This window comes from Phaseolus vulgaris, chromosome 3 (genome assembly GCF_000499845.2).
Source record: "Phaseolus vulgaris cultivar G19833 chromosome 3, P. vulgaris v2.0, whole genome shotgun sequence".
NCBI lineage: Eukaryota > Viridiplantae > Streptophyta > Magnoliopsida > Fabales > Fabaceae > Phaseolus > Phaseolus vulgaris.
In genome coordinates, this window is record NC_023757.2 from 37,756,176 (window position 1) to 37,770,726 (window position 14,551).

General features: G+C 28.6%; 1 protein-coding gene across 1 annotated transcript; it reads left to right on the plus strand.

Moving 5' to 3' along the window:
- Positions 1-10,664: 10,664 nt before the first annotated feature.
- LOC137807483 (myb family transcription factor EFM-like) lies at positions 10,665-13,752 on the plus strand. The gene is made up of 4 exons (XM_068608143.1): positions 10,665-11,314; positions 11,767-12,381; positions 12,737-12,813; positions 13,019-13,752. The coding sequence occupies exons 1-4, from the start codon at positions 11,125-11,127 to the stop codon at positions 13,487-13,489; spliced, it is 1,353 nt and encodes a 450-aa protein (XP_068464244.1). The 5' UTR covers positions 10,665-11,124; the 3' UTR covers positions 13,490-13,752.
- The last annotated feature ends 799 nt before the right edge of the window (positions 13,753-14,551 follow it).

Below are 14,551 nucleotides of genomic sequence, written 5' to 3' on the forward strand. Positions count from 1 at the left end.
AATTCCTTCTACCCATAGACGTACCTTTCCTCTGCTTTCCGCAAAGCCCACCACAGAATATTTTTTTTTATAAATAATAATGTTACTTAAACTTGATTATCCAACTTTAACAGAATTTTAAAAATGAATTTCACGGTGACAACCATACTGCATACACAGTTGGATTCACTGGAATAGAATATCTCATTTCATAAATATTCATGCTTCTTAGTAATCGACTTGGTTTTATGGTTAAAGCATTGAAGTATCTTAGACCACAATAATTTATGAACATGCCCATTTCTTTAAAGTTACTTTCTGTATGTATTTTTAAAAATAAAGGATTAGAAAAAAAGTCAAAATTGAAAAATTATTTTACATCATTACCCAACCTTAGACTAAAGAAAATTGAAAATAATCGTAAGAAAAAAAAAAAAAAGCAATGTCCAAAGTTTAATGTTCCAAATTAAAATATATAGAGGGAAAAAGCGTGTCGGGTACACTACATCTGTACACTAGGGTTCCACCTTATAATATTGTGATTAATTTAATTCAAGTTATAGAATTTTTACTTCGTATGCTTGCCTGCATAGTGGGTGTAAAAAGGAAAAACATAAATTATAAGCAATGCAACTGCTATTATTCTGCTTTAACATTTTAAGCTGTACAAGTGCAATAACTGTGAACAAAAGATACTCATCCTTTGTTGCACAAATTTCAATATACATAAATTTTTAATAAAAATGTCAGTCCAAACTGATCTAAATCATCATTTTCTTTTTAAGTTAATATATATGTTTTTCTCTTAATTTTCTTATAAAGAACCCAGTCCGTTTTTTTCCTCTATTTTTTGTCACAATTTGATTTGGTAGGTGAATTTATTTTTAGAGTTTAAACGTTGAAAATAATTTTTGATTTTTTCATATTTTGTGAAAACACTTTTAAGAATATTGATGAGGTTTTATATAATCTATAAAAAATTCATTTTTTTTTTACAAATTTTAAAAATTTTGTAAAAAAAAAAAGTCGTGGGAAATACAAAAAGTTACACGGATAAGAACACCTCCAATAAATTTGAAAATTATTTTCAGACTCAACAATGAAATTGACGAAATTAAAGATAAAATTAAGAATAAAATAGTGTTTGTAACATACTTTTAAAATATATTGTATTGTTAATTAAAAAAAGTCATTAATTTAAAATTTACCTTTATAGTTTATAATAAACTTTATTTAACTAATTAAGAAGAAAATATGTATTTAAAATATTTTGTTGGTAATATTTTAAAAAAGTGATGGAAAGTTAAATACAATTGGAAGAATAGAATATGGCTCCACTTCTCATGGATCAATGTGTTTGGGCTTCCAAGGGCCCAAATTAGCGCGTTGGATTCAAGAATCTAGTTTAGAATCTTCAGTATTCAGTGCAAGGATAATAGTGTAAAAATTAAGTTTTAAAAGCATTGATTTTAATAAATAAGATTACGGATTGAAAATATATTATTTTACTTTAGTCCATCACAGGTTCTAGGTAAAATGAATTTGTCTAGCCTCACTTTATTTTTAATTAAAAATACCTGACACTTACATTGATAATATAATATAATTAATAAGTGTATGATATTACAAAATTATTCATTCGCTATAAATTTTCATATTATCATACTTTTGCCTGATCAACTTCGTATTGATATTTTATATGTGATAAAGTTTATATCTGGATAAACCATGACAAATATTTTAAACTTTTTATATCTAGCATAATTTAAAAAATAAAATACTCATAACAAAATGAAAAAAAAGTTAGAATTTGTTTGTTAGAAACAATAACTTTTTATTTAACCATACATCATACAAAAATATTTGAAACTTATAATTTTTTTACGCCTTATAACCAAGAGTAGGTCCTCTTTTTTTTTCTTATTTTTCTTATTTATTTAATTTATTATATATAGTTGGTTGATTTTAAGCAATAACTATATAATTTTGATATTAGTACTTCATCAAATAATATGTATATTACGAAGTGGACTTTAAGCCTAACTCAACCCCATAAAACCGGCTCATAGGGTTGAGGTTTGCACCCACTTATATACAATGAAGGGCTATAATCTCTAGTGTGGGATCTCCAACACCCCCCTCACGCCGAGAGTGATAGATAGAAGCTCGAGCGTGGGACTATATATTATGGGTGGTCCGATAGTGGCTCGATAGCGGGTGGCCTGATAAACCCAACAAACACTCGCTAGGATAGGCTCGAAATGGCTCTGATACCATATTACAAAGTGGACTTTAAGCCTAACTCAACCCCATAAAATCGGCTCATAGGGTTGAGGTTTGCACCCACTTATATACAATGAAAGGCTCTAATCTCTAGTGTGGGATCTCCAACAATGTATAGAGTGATATTGTATAAGATATTTACTACTTTACTTTTTCCTTTTTACTTGATTCCCTATGTAACACATTGCATATAAGACAACAATCATGGTTGTTAGTTTTTTTATTATATTGTTAGAATTTTATTATGGTCAACCAAGACAATGCCTATTGTATGGTTATCTAACACCTTGTTAACTTTGATAAGATATTGACTTGTGCATTTAGCTCTTTCGATGCACCAAGTAATTGTAAATCATTAACGGGTTTAACCATTTATTTTAATTTAGTTAAGTAGTATGGCAGAATAAATCATTTGCTTGAAAGTTTTCAACTACTTGTTTTGTAATTGGTTGAGAAATATTATGGACAATGAGTGTTGTAACTCCGAATCTCTTTACCTAATATATTTTTGCTATCAAAGTTTCTATGATTTGTACTTGTGTTGAATGCAAATCTCAAGGATTTTTCCACAAATACCTCTTTTAACCCTTCAAGGATTATCTTTTGTCAGAATTATGGTCACAGCTTTTTTTATTCACTAAGTTTCTTCCACTCGTTTCTTTCTTGTAATACAAAATTTCTTGTTCCTCACATTCTTTCCCTCTTTTGTGTTTACAATGGTGCATGTGTTATTTTAACAACTCCATAATAATGGATACTTTGTTGACTATCTCGAAAAAATAAAAGATATATGTTTTATTTTCTTAATCATCTTATGATAATTGTTAAAATTGGAAATGTTTGATTCATGGTGAAATTAGTGGAAATACAACTCTTTGAGAAGTGAAAATTAAAGAAGTTGGAGTGGAGAGTCCTTTAATCGTGCATATAACAATAAAGTAAGTGATCTTAACTTTGTGATTCAAAATGAACTTATTGTAGAAATATAACAATAAATCAAATTAAGGATGTCTTAAAAAGAAAAGGGACCAACTATCTTGCATGGGTGGTATATTTACATATGTTAGATTTAAGTTGTGACAATTGTGTTTAGTAATACAATGTTATAAAAAAAACGTAGAAATTTGTGGAAGAAAATGATGTTTTGGACCATGTAGAATTTCTAAAAGATTACAAGAGAATTGGTATAAAGAACTAAATGTGATTATGACAATCTTTAATGTCCCAAGACTTGTTACTAACAATTTTACCAAGAAGATGATATTGTTTATAAAGAGACATTTTCAACAATCTCACAAAGGGATTCCTTTCAAATCCCTTTCAAGATATCATAGTAGTTTATTATGACTTTGAGTTAGATAAGATGGATAAAAAATTTGTCATCTTAATAAAGATTTAGAGAATAATATTTATATGAATCAACCAATGAAGTTCTAAATTAGAGAAAATGAATTGATGGTATCCGAACTAGAGAAATCAATACACTATAAGAAAATCATGAAATAAAAATCAATTTTTAGAGACCAAAATAATTAGTTACTATTTGATTAAATTAGATAGACTATTTTATAAACTAAAAAAATTATTAGTATCTAAAGTAGTTTCTATTATTAATAAAATTATAAAATAATTTCTAAATTGGTATTTAACCATTAACTACTAATATTTTAGCTACTTACTACATTATATTCTAAATTACTCTTTATTAGTCTTTTAGAGATTAAATTATAATTAAAAATATTAATTGGTTGCTAATTAGATACCAATTTAGAAACTATTTAACAATAATAGAAACAAATTTAGAAACAATTTTTTTTAATTTCTAAAATGGTCTCTAATTTAGTTACTATTGCAACTAATTATTTTGGTATCTAAAATTTGGTTTATATTTCATGATTTGTCTTGTAGTGATATGTGGATCAAAAAAAATTCTCACCAATTATATTTTCTTAAGTTTATCACACTACAAGAAAATCATTAAATAAAAACTAATTTTAGATACCAAAATAATTAGTTACTATTTGATTAAATTAGATAGACTATTTTATAAACTAAAAAAATTATTAGTATCTAAAGTAGATTTTATTATTAATAAAATTATAAAATAATTTCTAAATTGGTATTTAACCATTAACTACCAAGATTTTAGCTACTACATTATATTCTAAATTACTCTTTATTTAGAGATTAAATTATAATTTAAAATATTAATAGCTAAAATCTTAGTAGCTAATTTAGATATCAATTTAGAACCATTTTATAATTTTTTTTATTAATAATAGAAATCACTTTAAATACAAATAATTTTTTTGTGTCTAAAATAATATCTAATTTAGTTAATATAGTAAGTAATTATTTTTTGTCTCTAAAATTTGTTGCTATTTAATGATTTTCTTATCAATAGTGTTATTTTCTTTGTATTTGAGGAGAAAATTATTGATCAATGTATAGAGATCAATATTAATAGACATAAAATTATACTTTTATTTTACTTTTATTTTGGATGTTGATAATATATTACTTATAACTAATGATATTGTTTTCTGTAAATAATGATTTAATCATTTTTAATGTGCATTATATTTATTTTATTTATTTGTATATAATGCGTGTAACTTCACATTAATCAAGCATAAATTTTAATGTTTCATGCGAGAGGCATGTAATTTTAATAAATTGGTAAAAATAAACAAGGAAAAAATTATAAATAGATTAAAGTTGAATTTTTTAAGATAATTGTTAATTATTATTATTTTTTTTAATAAAGTTTTCGTGTGATAATTGTTAATTATTTGGCGAGGGTAATAGTTTTAAAAAACTTACTTATATTATTTTTTTAATCAACAATAAAAATTTAATAAATAGGAGTACTCGGAGTACTCCAATTCATGTACAAAAATTCCCTATGTTGGAGGAATGAGGTTTCCATATAAAATGTCTAAACATAAACATATTCTGCACATATAATTCTGATAAGCTTAAACCTCTTTAAAAGCATCAGGATATCAATACATAAATCAAATTATCTATCAAGGAATCAACAATTTAGTCCAATTACAGATTATAAGTTTATCAGCTCAAAAGAAAGACTTTGCCTCATTGCCATCTACTGCAGTTTTCCAATCATTCATTATGATTATAGTTGTACCCCAAAGAAATTTCTCTCATGCAAACCGAGAATTCAGCCAAAAGCAAAGAAAAGGCGTTAATCATCAACGTAGTGATTTTAAACATTCATATACATTAATACACCAATCAGAATAAGAGAAATTTGATTTTGAAAATTTATATTCATTAATGTGAAATAATGTCCCGTTTTTGTTGAAGATAGATGAAGACTCTCCTCAACTTAGTTAAAGAAAGTGTTTGATGTAAAAAATCCTTTTAAAGGATGGTGTATTGTATTTCATGGTCCTTATTAGGTTAGAGGTTTTTTAAATATACCTTTTACATCATGATCTACCTCATATCTCATAACCAAAGTAATGAACTCAAACACTAAGAATTTTTTACAAAGTATTTTCAAAATCTGTTTTTAAGTTTTCAAAAACTAGTTTATTGAAAAAAAAATAAAAAATGAATATGTTGTTTTACAAAAATTACTTCCCTTAATTATTACATTATGTATGTTGTGAACGTGGTGTATATTAAAAAAAATGAAATGAGTATGTTTTTTCTGGAGATATTTTGTAAGCTGGATTAAAGGTGACACTTGAGTTATAATGTTCCAAAGGAGTACTTGAAGAATTATTTGTCTACCATCAAGTAGTAAATCTAAATATAGGAACAACTTTATAAAATAATAACTGGATAAGATTTTCATATTCTGTCCAAGAGATCACGTGTGGCAAGCAAATTACAAAACTTTAGTGTGACAGATTGATTCCGTTTTTGGTTGTGTTTGAATGCAAATATAGCTCATAAGAAAAAAACACATGTTACGTTTGTTCAACTCAATGATTTTTTTTGCACTGAACCACATGATACGATGACCCAAAAGTATGCTTTTTTTTAGAGGAATCAATTTTTTTTTCTAAAGTGAAAAATTTCAAATTAATTTAGTTAGTTAAAATAAATAAATAAAGTTTAATTATTAATAATTTTTACTAGAGATCAACCTTGAATCGAGTGAGAACGATTCAATCTTTAGTTGAAGATATCGATTACTTCTCTCGATCTTTTTTCTTTATTTGCTGTTTTATTTTAGAATTGGTGATGTTAAAATAAGTGGAAAAAAGATTAGGCAAAATGTGAGATGCACAATAATAAGAAAAGAATATGGTGAAAATGGCAGAAGGGAGGAATATTCTGACAGGAACTGCAAATGGGCCACGCAAAAGGGATATTCAGAAGAAGGACGATAGGAAAGAATATTATGGACACGTGTCTCGAGGATAATAATAATCTCATTTTCTTTTTTTCTTTTACTCTTTTTCTTTTCTTTTTCTTAAGGGAGAAAAATAAATAAAATAAAATAAAAGGAAGAATCCGAAGAAAAGGGGTGAGTTGGAGTTTAGCTTGTAGAAGAAGACTGAAGTTAGAAAGCAACCAACCATTTTTATTGAAAGCTCGTGGAATTTGATGCAATCTTCCTCTCACTTTCACACCCACACTGCTTTTTCTTTTTATTTCTTAATTGAAAATCTCATAATCTTTACTTGGTGCATCCTATGAAGCATGGGATGTAAATATTTCTAAATTTAACCTAAGAGTTATACTACTCACACTGTAAGACAATGTTACACGTTCTCACAAAATAATATCTCAGATTATGATGAAAAGTTTTAGGTTTTTACAAAAAGATTTTTGTGTTTTGTGTTTTGTGTTTAACATAGTACTATTGATTAAGGTAATCCATGAGGCGTAGTTCATCAACAAAGTGGTTTTTATTTCAACATAGGCAGAACAATTTTAAGTCTTAATAAAAAAAGGACTTCACATTTTTTTTAAAAAGATTGTAACTCAGTTATGTGAAATTTATGAGATCATTATTGATAAAATGTTTGAAGACTAAAATACGTACATGTATTTATTTTTCTTCTGATTCTATCAAATTTTATTTTACAAAGAGAAAGTATGAAGGATGAAGATAGTTGAATAAGGGTATTGATGGTGATGACACAAATATAATGACCACTATGAATAGAATGTTTTATAAACAGAAATTTATTTTCTAATACAGTTTGTCCAAAGCATAAATGTTTCACGGCTTTGAAACTATGTTTCAGGTCAAATATTAAAAAAAAGGCCAACATTTTAACTGTTATAAGTCAGGTAGGTGAATGAATATAGGGAAGTTAAATTGAAGATTGATGAGTAAATTCCAAGTTTACTCTCTTAATCTCTAACTATGCAATGACATTAACAAAAGATTATCTAAAATATAAAAGATCGTAGATGTTTAAAGAATAGAGTGGGATTCAACTTGAAACAAAACTACAATACCACAATGTTCGGTAGGTTATATATATAATGTTTGATAACTTATATATGGATTATTAATTATAAGTATTTATTAAAATAATACATTAAGTAATTGATAAATATGAAATGATAGAAATTAACATGCTTTTATATATATATATATATATATATATATATATGTATATATATAAATTTTAATTTTTGTATTGATAAAATATATATTAAGTATTTACAATTTTAATTTTCAATTAATTTTAAACTCTTGTAATTATATATTTATAAATTCTTTTTTAATTACATTTATTTTATTTCATATTGTGTATTATACTGTTAATTTTATATTATATTTTGAAATATTTTCAATAAAAATTAAAAAAATAAAATAAAAAATTCTGTAGATATTTTCATTATATGAATTAGTGTAATGGTTAAAAAAACATACTTTTAAAAATAATATAGTAATAATACAAAAAAAGTCTAATGGTCTAAATAAATAGCATAATACAAAAAATATTGAAAACTCAAAATAAATATAATGCCTATTGATATTAATAACTTAAAGCATAATGTTTTAATAATAAAAAAGCAATTGTAAATAGTATAATATTTAAAATTAACAATGAATTCTAAAATATATATATATATATATATATATATAATTAATTAAAATAAAAAAAGAGAATTTAATAAATATTTTATAGGAATTAAAATAAATAAATATAAAAAAATAAACAACTATAATTTTTTTTTAAAAACGTTGAGTGATCTTGAAAAATTGTTACAAGCTATTAAAAAATTATTATAAAATATTAATAACAAGTAAAAAAAAAAATTAAACAAACTAAAAGTTAAAAATCACCAAAAATAACTTGCCAAAATTATCTATTGCAATATATAAAATTTCAAAGACGAATTATCACATGTTAATCAACTTTTGTTTTTGTCTTTGCATTAATTATGTTATTATAATTATCCAGTCTTTAATTTCATCCATTTTAATTTCTTTAACTTGTGCATTTTGAACAATTAATATAAATATATTTACTAGCTTTACTTTGAATACATTTGTATTTCTTTGACTTATTTTAGGAAGTTTAAATAAAGCATCATATACGTCTTATACCTTCATTTGAAACTGTTCCGAACATTTATAAAATTCATGACTTATTTTATAAGATTAAAAATGGACTAAAAACTATGTATATTCTTTAAGTAGTTTTGACTTTCTAAAATTCACAATTAAATGATTTATTGTGGCCATAATAATTTATTATTGATACTACATGAAAGTTTCAGAATAGCTTTGAAATGAATAAGTTTTTTTTATCAAAGTGAATAAGTTTCATAGATGCTTAAGGAATTGTTGAGAGAATAATGTGAATTACACTAAGAAAAGCTATCATAACCAAAAATGCAAATAATACATATGTTTATATCACTTTATCAAAAAATCATCTCACACATGAAATTTTTAAGAAAATAAGCTTTCAGCTTTCTTCATAAGAAAGTTGTATACTATAAGGTTTGGCTAATAATTTTATGAAAAAATAGAGTTTGATTTTATTGTTTGTGTGAAACCAGCAAAGAATCAAAATAAACTAGCTGTGATTCAATCAATCAACTATATCAACTTAAGAACTTTTGAAAAAACCCTGGTTCCACCTTATTGTAAGTGATGTTTCTGCACCTGGCTTTCTAACCAAAATAACGAAAATTCTTTTAACATGCAAAAGAGAATCTTTTTAGCTTCTTACCCACTTCATTAAAGATAGTAGCAGAAGAAGATTCTCCTCTGCTAGGCTCCTTTATCACTCTTTTAGAGGATGATTTCTTTTTTCTTCCCTTTAAGCTTAGTGGGTTGTGCTCCCTTAATTTAGAGTCGCAGAATTGGAACTAAGATATTCCTTTCTTGGAGGCAAATATTTTATTCTGTACAGTGAGTGTCTAGTTTTTTAGATTAGATATTCCTCCTCTTCCCTCAATGCACTCCAATTCATGACAATTATGCAACTTTTGGACTCAAAGAGAAAGTTGCAAGGTATTTTGATACTAAAACCTATTTGAATATGTGCTTTCCCTCTCCTTCTTTCTCCCTTTCTCTTTATTCACTGTGTTGGTAAAAATTATGTTGATGGTATATGCTCCCCCACATTTCAAAGTCTTTCCATTAATTAATCATCACAGATTCATTAATTGCTGCTGTAACAGCAATAGCATACATGGGTATGGAGCTATGGATACCCACAACACCTATGTTGCACAACACGTGGCCAACATCTGCATTCATGTTCATTTCATAAAATCATTTTTTTTATCATTCCTTCAGCATGAGCTATATATAGCTACCAAGTACAGAAACTACACTATACCTATGCAGTTAGAACTAACACAATCCTATAATTTAATCCTAACCTTCCCAATCCTCAAAACACATTTATATTTGTAAAGGATATATTAGAAATTCAAATTCAAAGTGATTTGAAGGTCTATGATTAGATAAAAATGAGTATGATGAAAAATATACAGATAGAAATACCACTAGATACAAATATACAGATAGAAATACCACTAGATACAAATATACAAATAGAAATACCACAAGATACACATGACATGCATGTACATACATACACATATTGTATATATATATATATATATATATATATATATATATATATATATATATTTTGTACTTTATCCCTAAGACTTTTTGAACCAAAAATTCATGAATATATCCTGTAAATCAAGATATATCTCTGGTGAAAAGAAGAAAGTATAACAGGAAGAAAAGAAAAGGAACAAAGATGATAGAACTCTAATAAGATTTTGATTTGAAATTGTTGGAGAATCTGAGTCTTATTTGGGCACAGGCGTAGCTAGTATGAAAAGAAAGCCAAAATAAAAGAGGAGTACATGAGGGATAAAAAGAGAGAAAGGAGTAAAGAAAAAAAAGGAGTAACAGTAAGAAGAATCATCTTTTGTATTAGTGATTTTGAATTCGTACAAAGAACACTAAGAGGTTCTAAAACCAGGCTCTAAGCACATGACCCTCTTATGTCAGACTCTCTGATTCCTTCTAACACAGCACCTCTCTCATTTTTGCACTTTTTTTGCATTGGTTCTTTGTAGGAAGTTACTTCCCTCTGCTTTATCCCATGCTTTTTCTTTTCTTTTCTCTCTCTCTTGAACCTGCTTTATTCCCATTGAACTCACCTCTAAAAAGAAGACGATCCCCCCTCGATCCTCCTGTGTTTAGAAACAACACTACTTCCCTTTCTCTCTCTCACGCCCCACCAAAAACCACAAAGGAAGAAGCCAAACACGCTCTTTTGCTCTTGTTTGTTCCCACATACCACCCTGTTCCTATTCTGGCATGAACATATCTTAAACAGTGTGTGCTTGTGAATCAGTTGCTATAACTAAACGTGAAATTAGGGAATGGCATCACCATCAGAACTAAGTCTGGATTGCAAGCCCCAAAGCTATTCCTTGCTACTCAAATCATTTGGAGATCAAACTGATCAGACCTACAAGCTTGAAGAATTCCTCTCTCGCTTAGAGGAAGAACGTCTCAAGATTGACGCCTTCAAGCGTGAGCTTCCTCTCTGCATGCAACTTCTCACCAACGGTACACAATTCAAATCATCCTTTTATAAAATCCACCAATAAATTAATTCAACATACAGAATCCTAAACCTTAAATATTCAAGCTTCCGATTCTATTTTAAATATACAGAAACATAGATAAATAGATGCAACACTAACAAATTAACTCTTTCAGGATTTTGTTTTCTTATCATTCAGATTTTTCTAATAAAGTCTAGTTTGCATATACGATTAACCTTTATAATCATCTTCTTCTTATATTCAGGATATCTCTTTGGTAATTTCTCTTCTTTTTCTTTTCCACCCTATCAATTTGTCCACTACTGTTTCCTTGAATGCTAATTTGGTATTGAACAACTACTGATCATTGGGTAGAAGTGAAATAATATGCAACCATGATTTATTTCAATAATATTCTTTTGTGCACACCAAACAATTTAGTAATTACCCACACAATTATTTTCTTTGGAACAGCCATGGAGGCTTCAAGACAGCAACTTCAAGCCTTTAAAGTAAACCATGGCGCAAAGCCAGTTCTTGAAGAATTCATACCCATGAAGCACTTAGCCTCAGAAAGCTCAGAGAAGGCAATAAACATGTCTGACAAGGCAAACTGGATGACGTCTGCGCAACTGTGGAGCCAAGCCAGTGAAGGAACCAAACAACAACCAACATTAACATCACCCAAAGAAGCTGATATAGGGTTCAGCATCAGCCCCAAGCTGGCTCTAGACAGCAAACAGAGGAACGGTGGAGGAGCCTTCCTTCCATTCTCAAAGGAGAGAAACTCCTGCCAAGGCTCTACATTGCGGCCTCTACCTGAACTGGCCCTTGCCTCTTCGGAGAAAGAAATGGAGGACAAGAAACGTGCAGAGGTAGAAAAGGGAGTTTCGTGTCAGAACAAGAAGGAGAATTCAGGCAGTGATGGAGCTGTGGTTGATCAAGGAAAAAGTGGTAGCCCAGTTGCATCATCTCTTGCACAAACAACAACAACCACTGCTCAAACTCATAGGAAAGCTAGAAGGTGCTGGTCACCAGACTTGCACCGTCGATTTGTTAATGCTCTCCAGATGCTTGGTGGATCACAAGGTAAATAACACTATAACTTAACATAATTCACTGTTTCTTTGTTTCTTCGGGAAATATTCATTTTTTCGTGTCCTACAAGAAAAGAAAAGCTTATTATAAATATAACAGATTAAGCTGTTATCTAATTGAAAACTAATATATATGACGAGATTTTTAGCTTTATAATATCAATTACTTTGAAGGTTGTAATAAAGAAAGGGAATTCTATTTCTTTTCATGGTCTGTGAAAATGAAACTTAACAAATAAATTAACCATCAAACATGCACTATGAGAAAATAATAAAGATTGGCAAGAAATAAAGGTTCATTTGGATTTTACAATGAATAATTATGTGTGACTTTGAATTTTTGACAGTGGCAACCCCAAAGCAGATAAGGGAGTTGATGAAGGTTGATGGTTTGACCAATGATGAAGTTAAAAGCCATTTGCAGGTAAATGTTTTTCTATTTACTCTGCATGTATGTTCAGACAGACAGGCACCATTTTTGTTGCTGTACTATTACTGTCATTTGTCCCCTGACGTACCATTCTGCATTCCCAAACGAACTTTTTGTAGTTTGTTATCGTCTTTTTTCTTTTTAACCAATTAATTAGTGGAAAATTCATAATTCCATTTCTTAACTATTTTCTTAACAGAAATATAGGCTTCACACTAGAAGACCCAGTCCAAGTCCTCAAGCGAGTTCAGCAGCTCCCCAGCTCGTGGTTCTGGGCGGAATCTGGGTCCCACCGGAATATGCCACTGCGGCACACACAGCCACCCCTACTCTTTACGGTGCCCACCCAACCTCTCACGCGCCTCCGCCACACTACTGCACCGCCACTCCTGTGCCTCAAGAATTCTACACTGCGGCGCCGCAGCAGCAGCTGCTTCCGCCTCCTCCACCGCACCACAACGCGCTGCACCACCTGCACATGTACAAGGCAGCGACACACGGCCATGGATCGCCGGATTCGGAAGTGCCTGGCTGCGGAGAGCGGTCGGAGAGCATAGAGGACGGGAAGTCGGAGAGTAGCAGCTGGAAAGGAGAGAGTGGGGAGAACGAAGGGGAGAGGAAAGGGATTGGTGAAGAGAGCAATGGGAGTGAAATCACTCTGAAATTCTAGGGTTTGTGAGAAGAGAAGGGGTTTTAGAATTAGGGTTTTGCTTGCATCCTACCCATGCATGTTCAACTATTCATTAACAAGAATGGGAAAAAAACAAAGTAAGTAGAACAAAATATCCTAAATTGTACTTTTTGCATATATTTCTGTGGTAGTCTATACTGCAGAGGGTAAAAGAGGCATAAAAGTAGACATTTGTTTTGTTTTTGCTTTATCAGATGCAAAGTATTGATGCTGCTATCAAGGGAAGAATTGGATTCCTATAATTGGCATTTTCTGGCTTATAAATTTACCCTTAAGTTTCACATATAATAACAATGCCCCACCACTAAACTCTCTATTTAAAGCTTTTTCTTTTTATTTTTCCACTGTTAGTGCTTTCACTTAATTTTTTAAATCAATTAAGATGTTTTTTTTATTAAAAACAAAATTTACCCGATTTTGTAAAATGTTTAAAGGATATTTTTTCTCGAATTAATTAAAATTAAAACTTTATTTTAATAATAATAAATATTAACTTTTGTTATTACTATCTATATAGAACTATAATTTTAAATAAAAATGGTTATTGATTATAAAAAAACCACATATAAATCTTGTTTTATTATTAAAATACCCACTCAACCTCCAATCACTTACTGTTAAAGTGGTCTATATTTAACTACAGGTGCCTTTTGTCTGGGGATTTTCATACTTAAGCAATGACAGTTTTTTCTGTAAAGCAATCAATCTTTTTCTCTGTGAAATTCTTGGGGTGTGCAAAAGAAATACTGCACAACACACAGTACTTGTTATAAGTCATTTTTATTTTAAAAAATCAAACATATTAGAGTAAAAAAATAAAATATAAATATAAACTTTTATACTGATTCATTCTTTCAGAATAGTTACATCTATTTTTTTTTTAATTATCTTGACTAGTTCATTATACTTTATGATACACAAGAAAATAACAAAAAGCAACCATTAAGATATTAAATCCTACAGTTTTTTTTTAAATTTTTTTGTGAGTTTGAAATCTTTGTTTTTATGGTTGAATGTGTTAATTTAGTTTTGAAAAGTGTA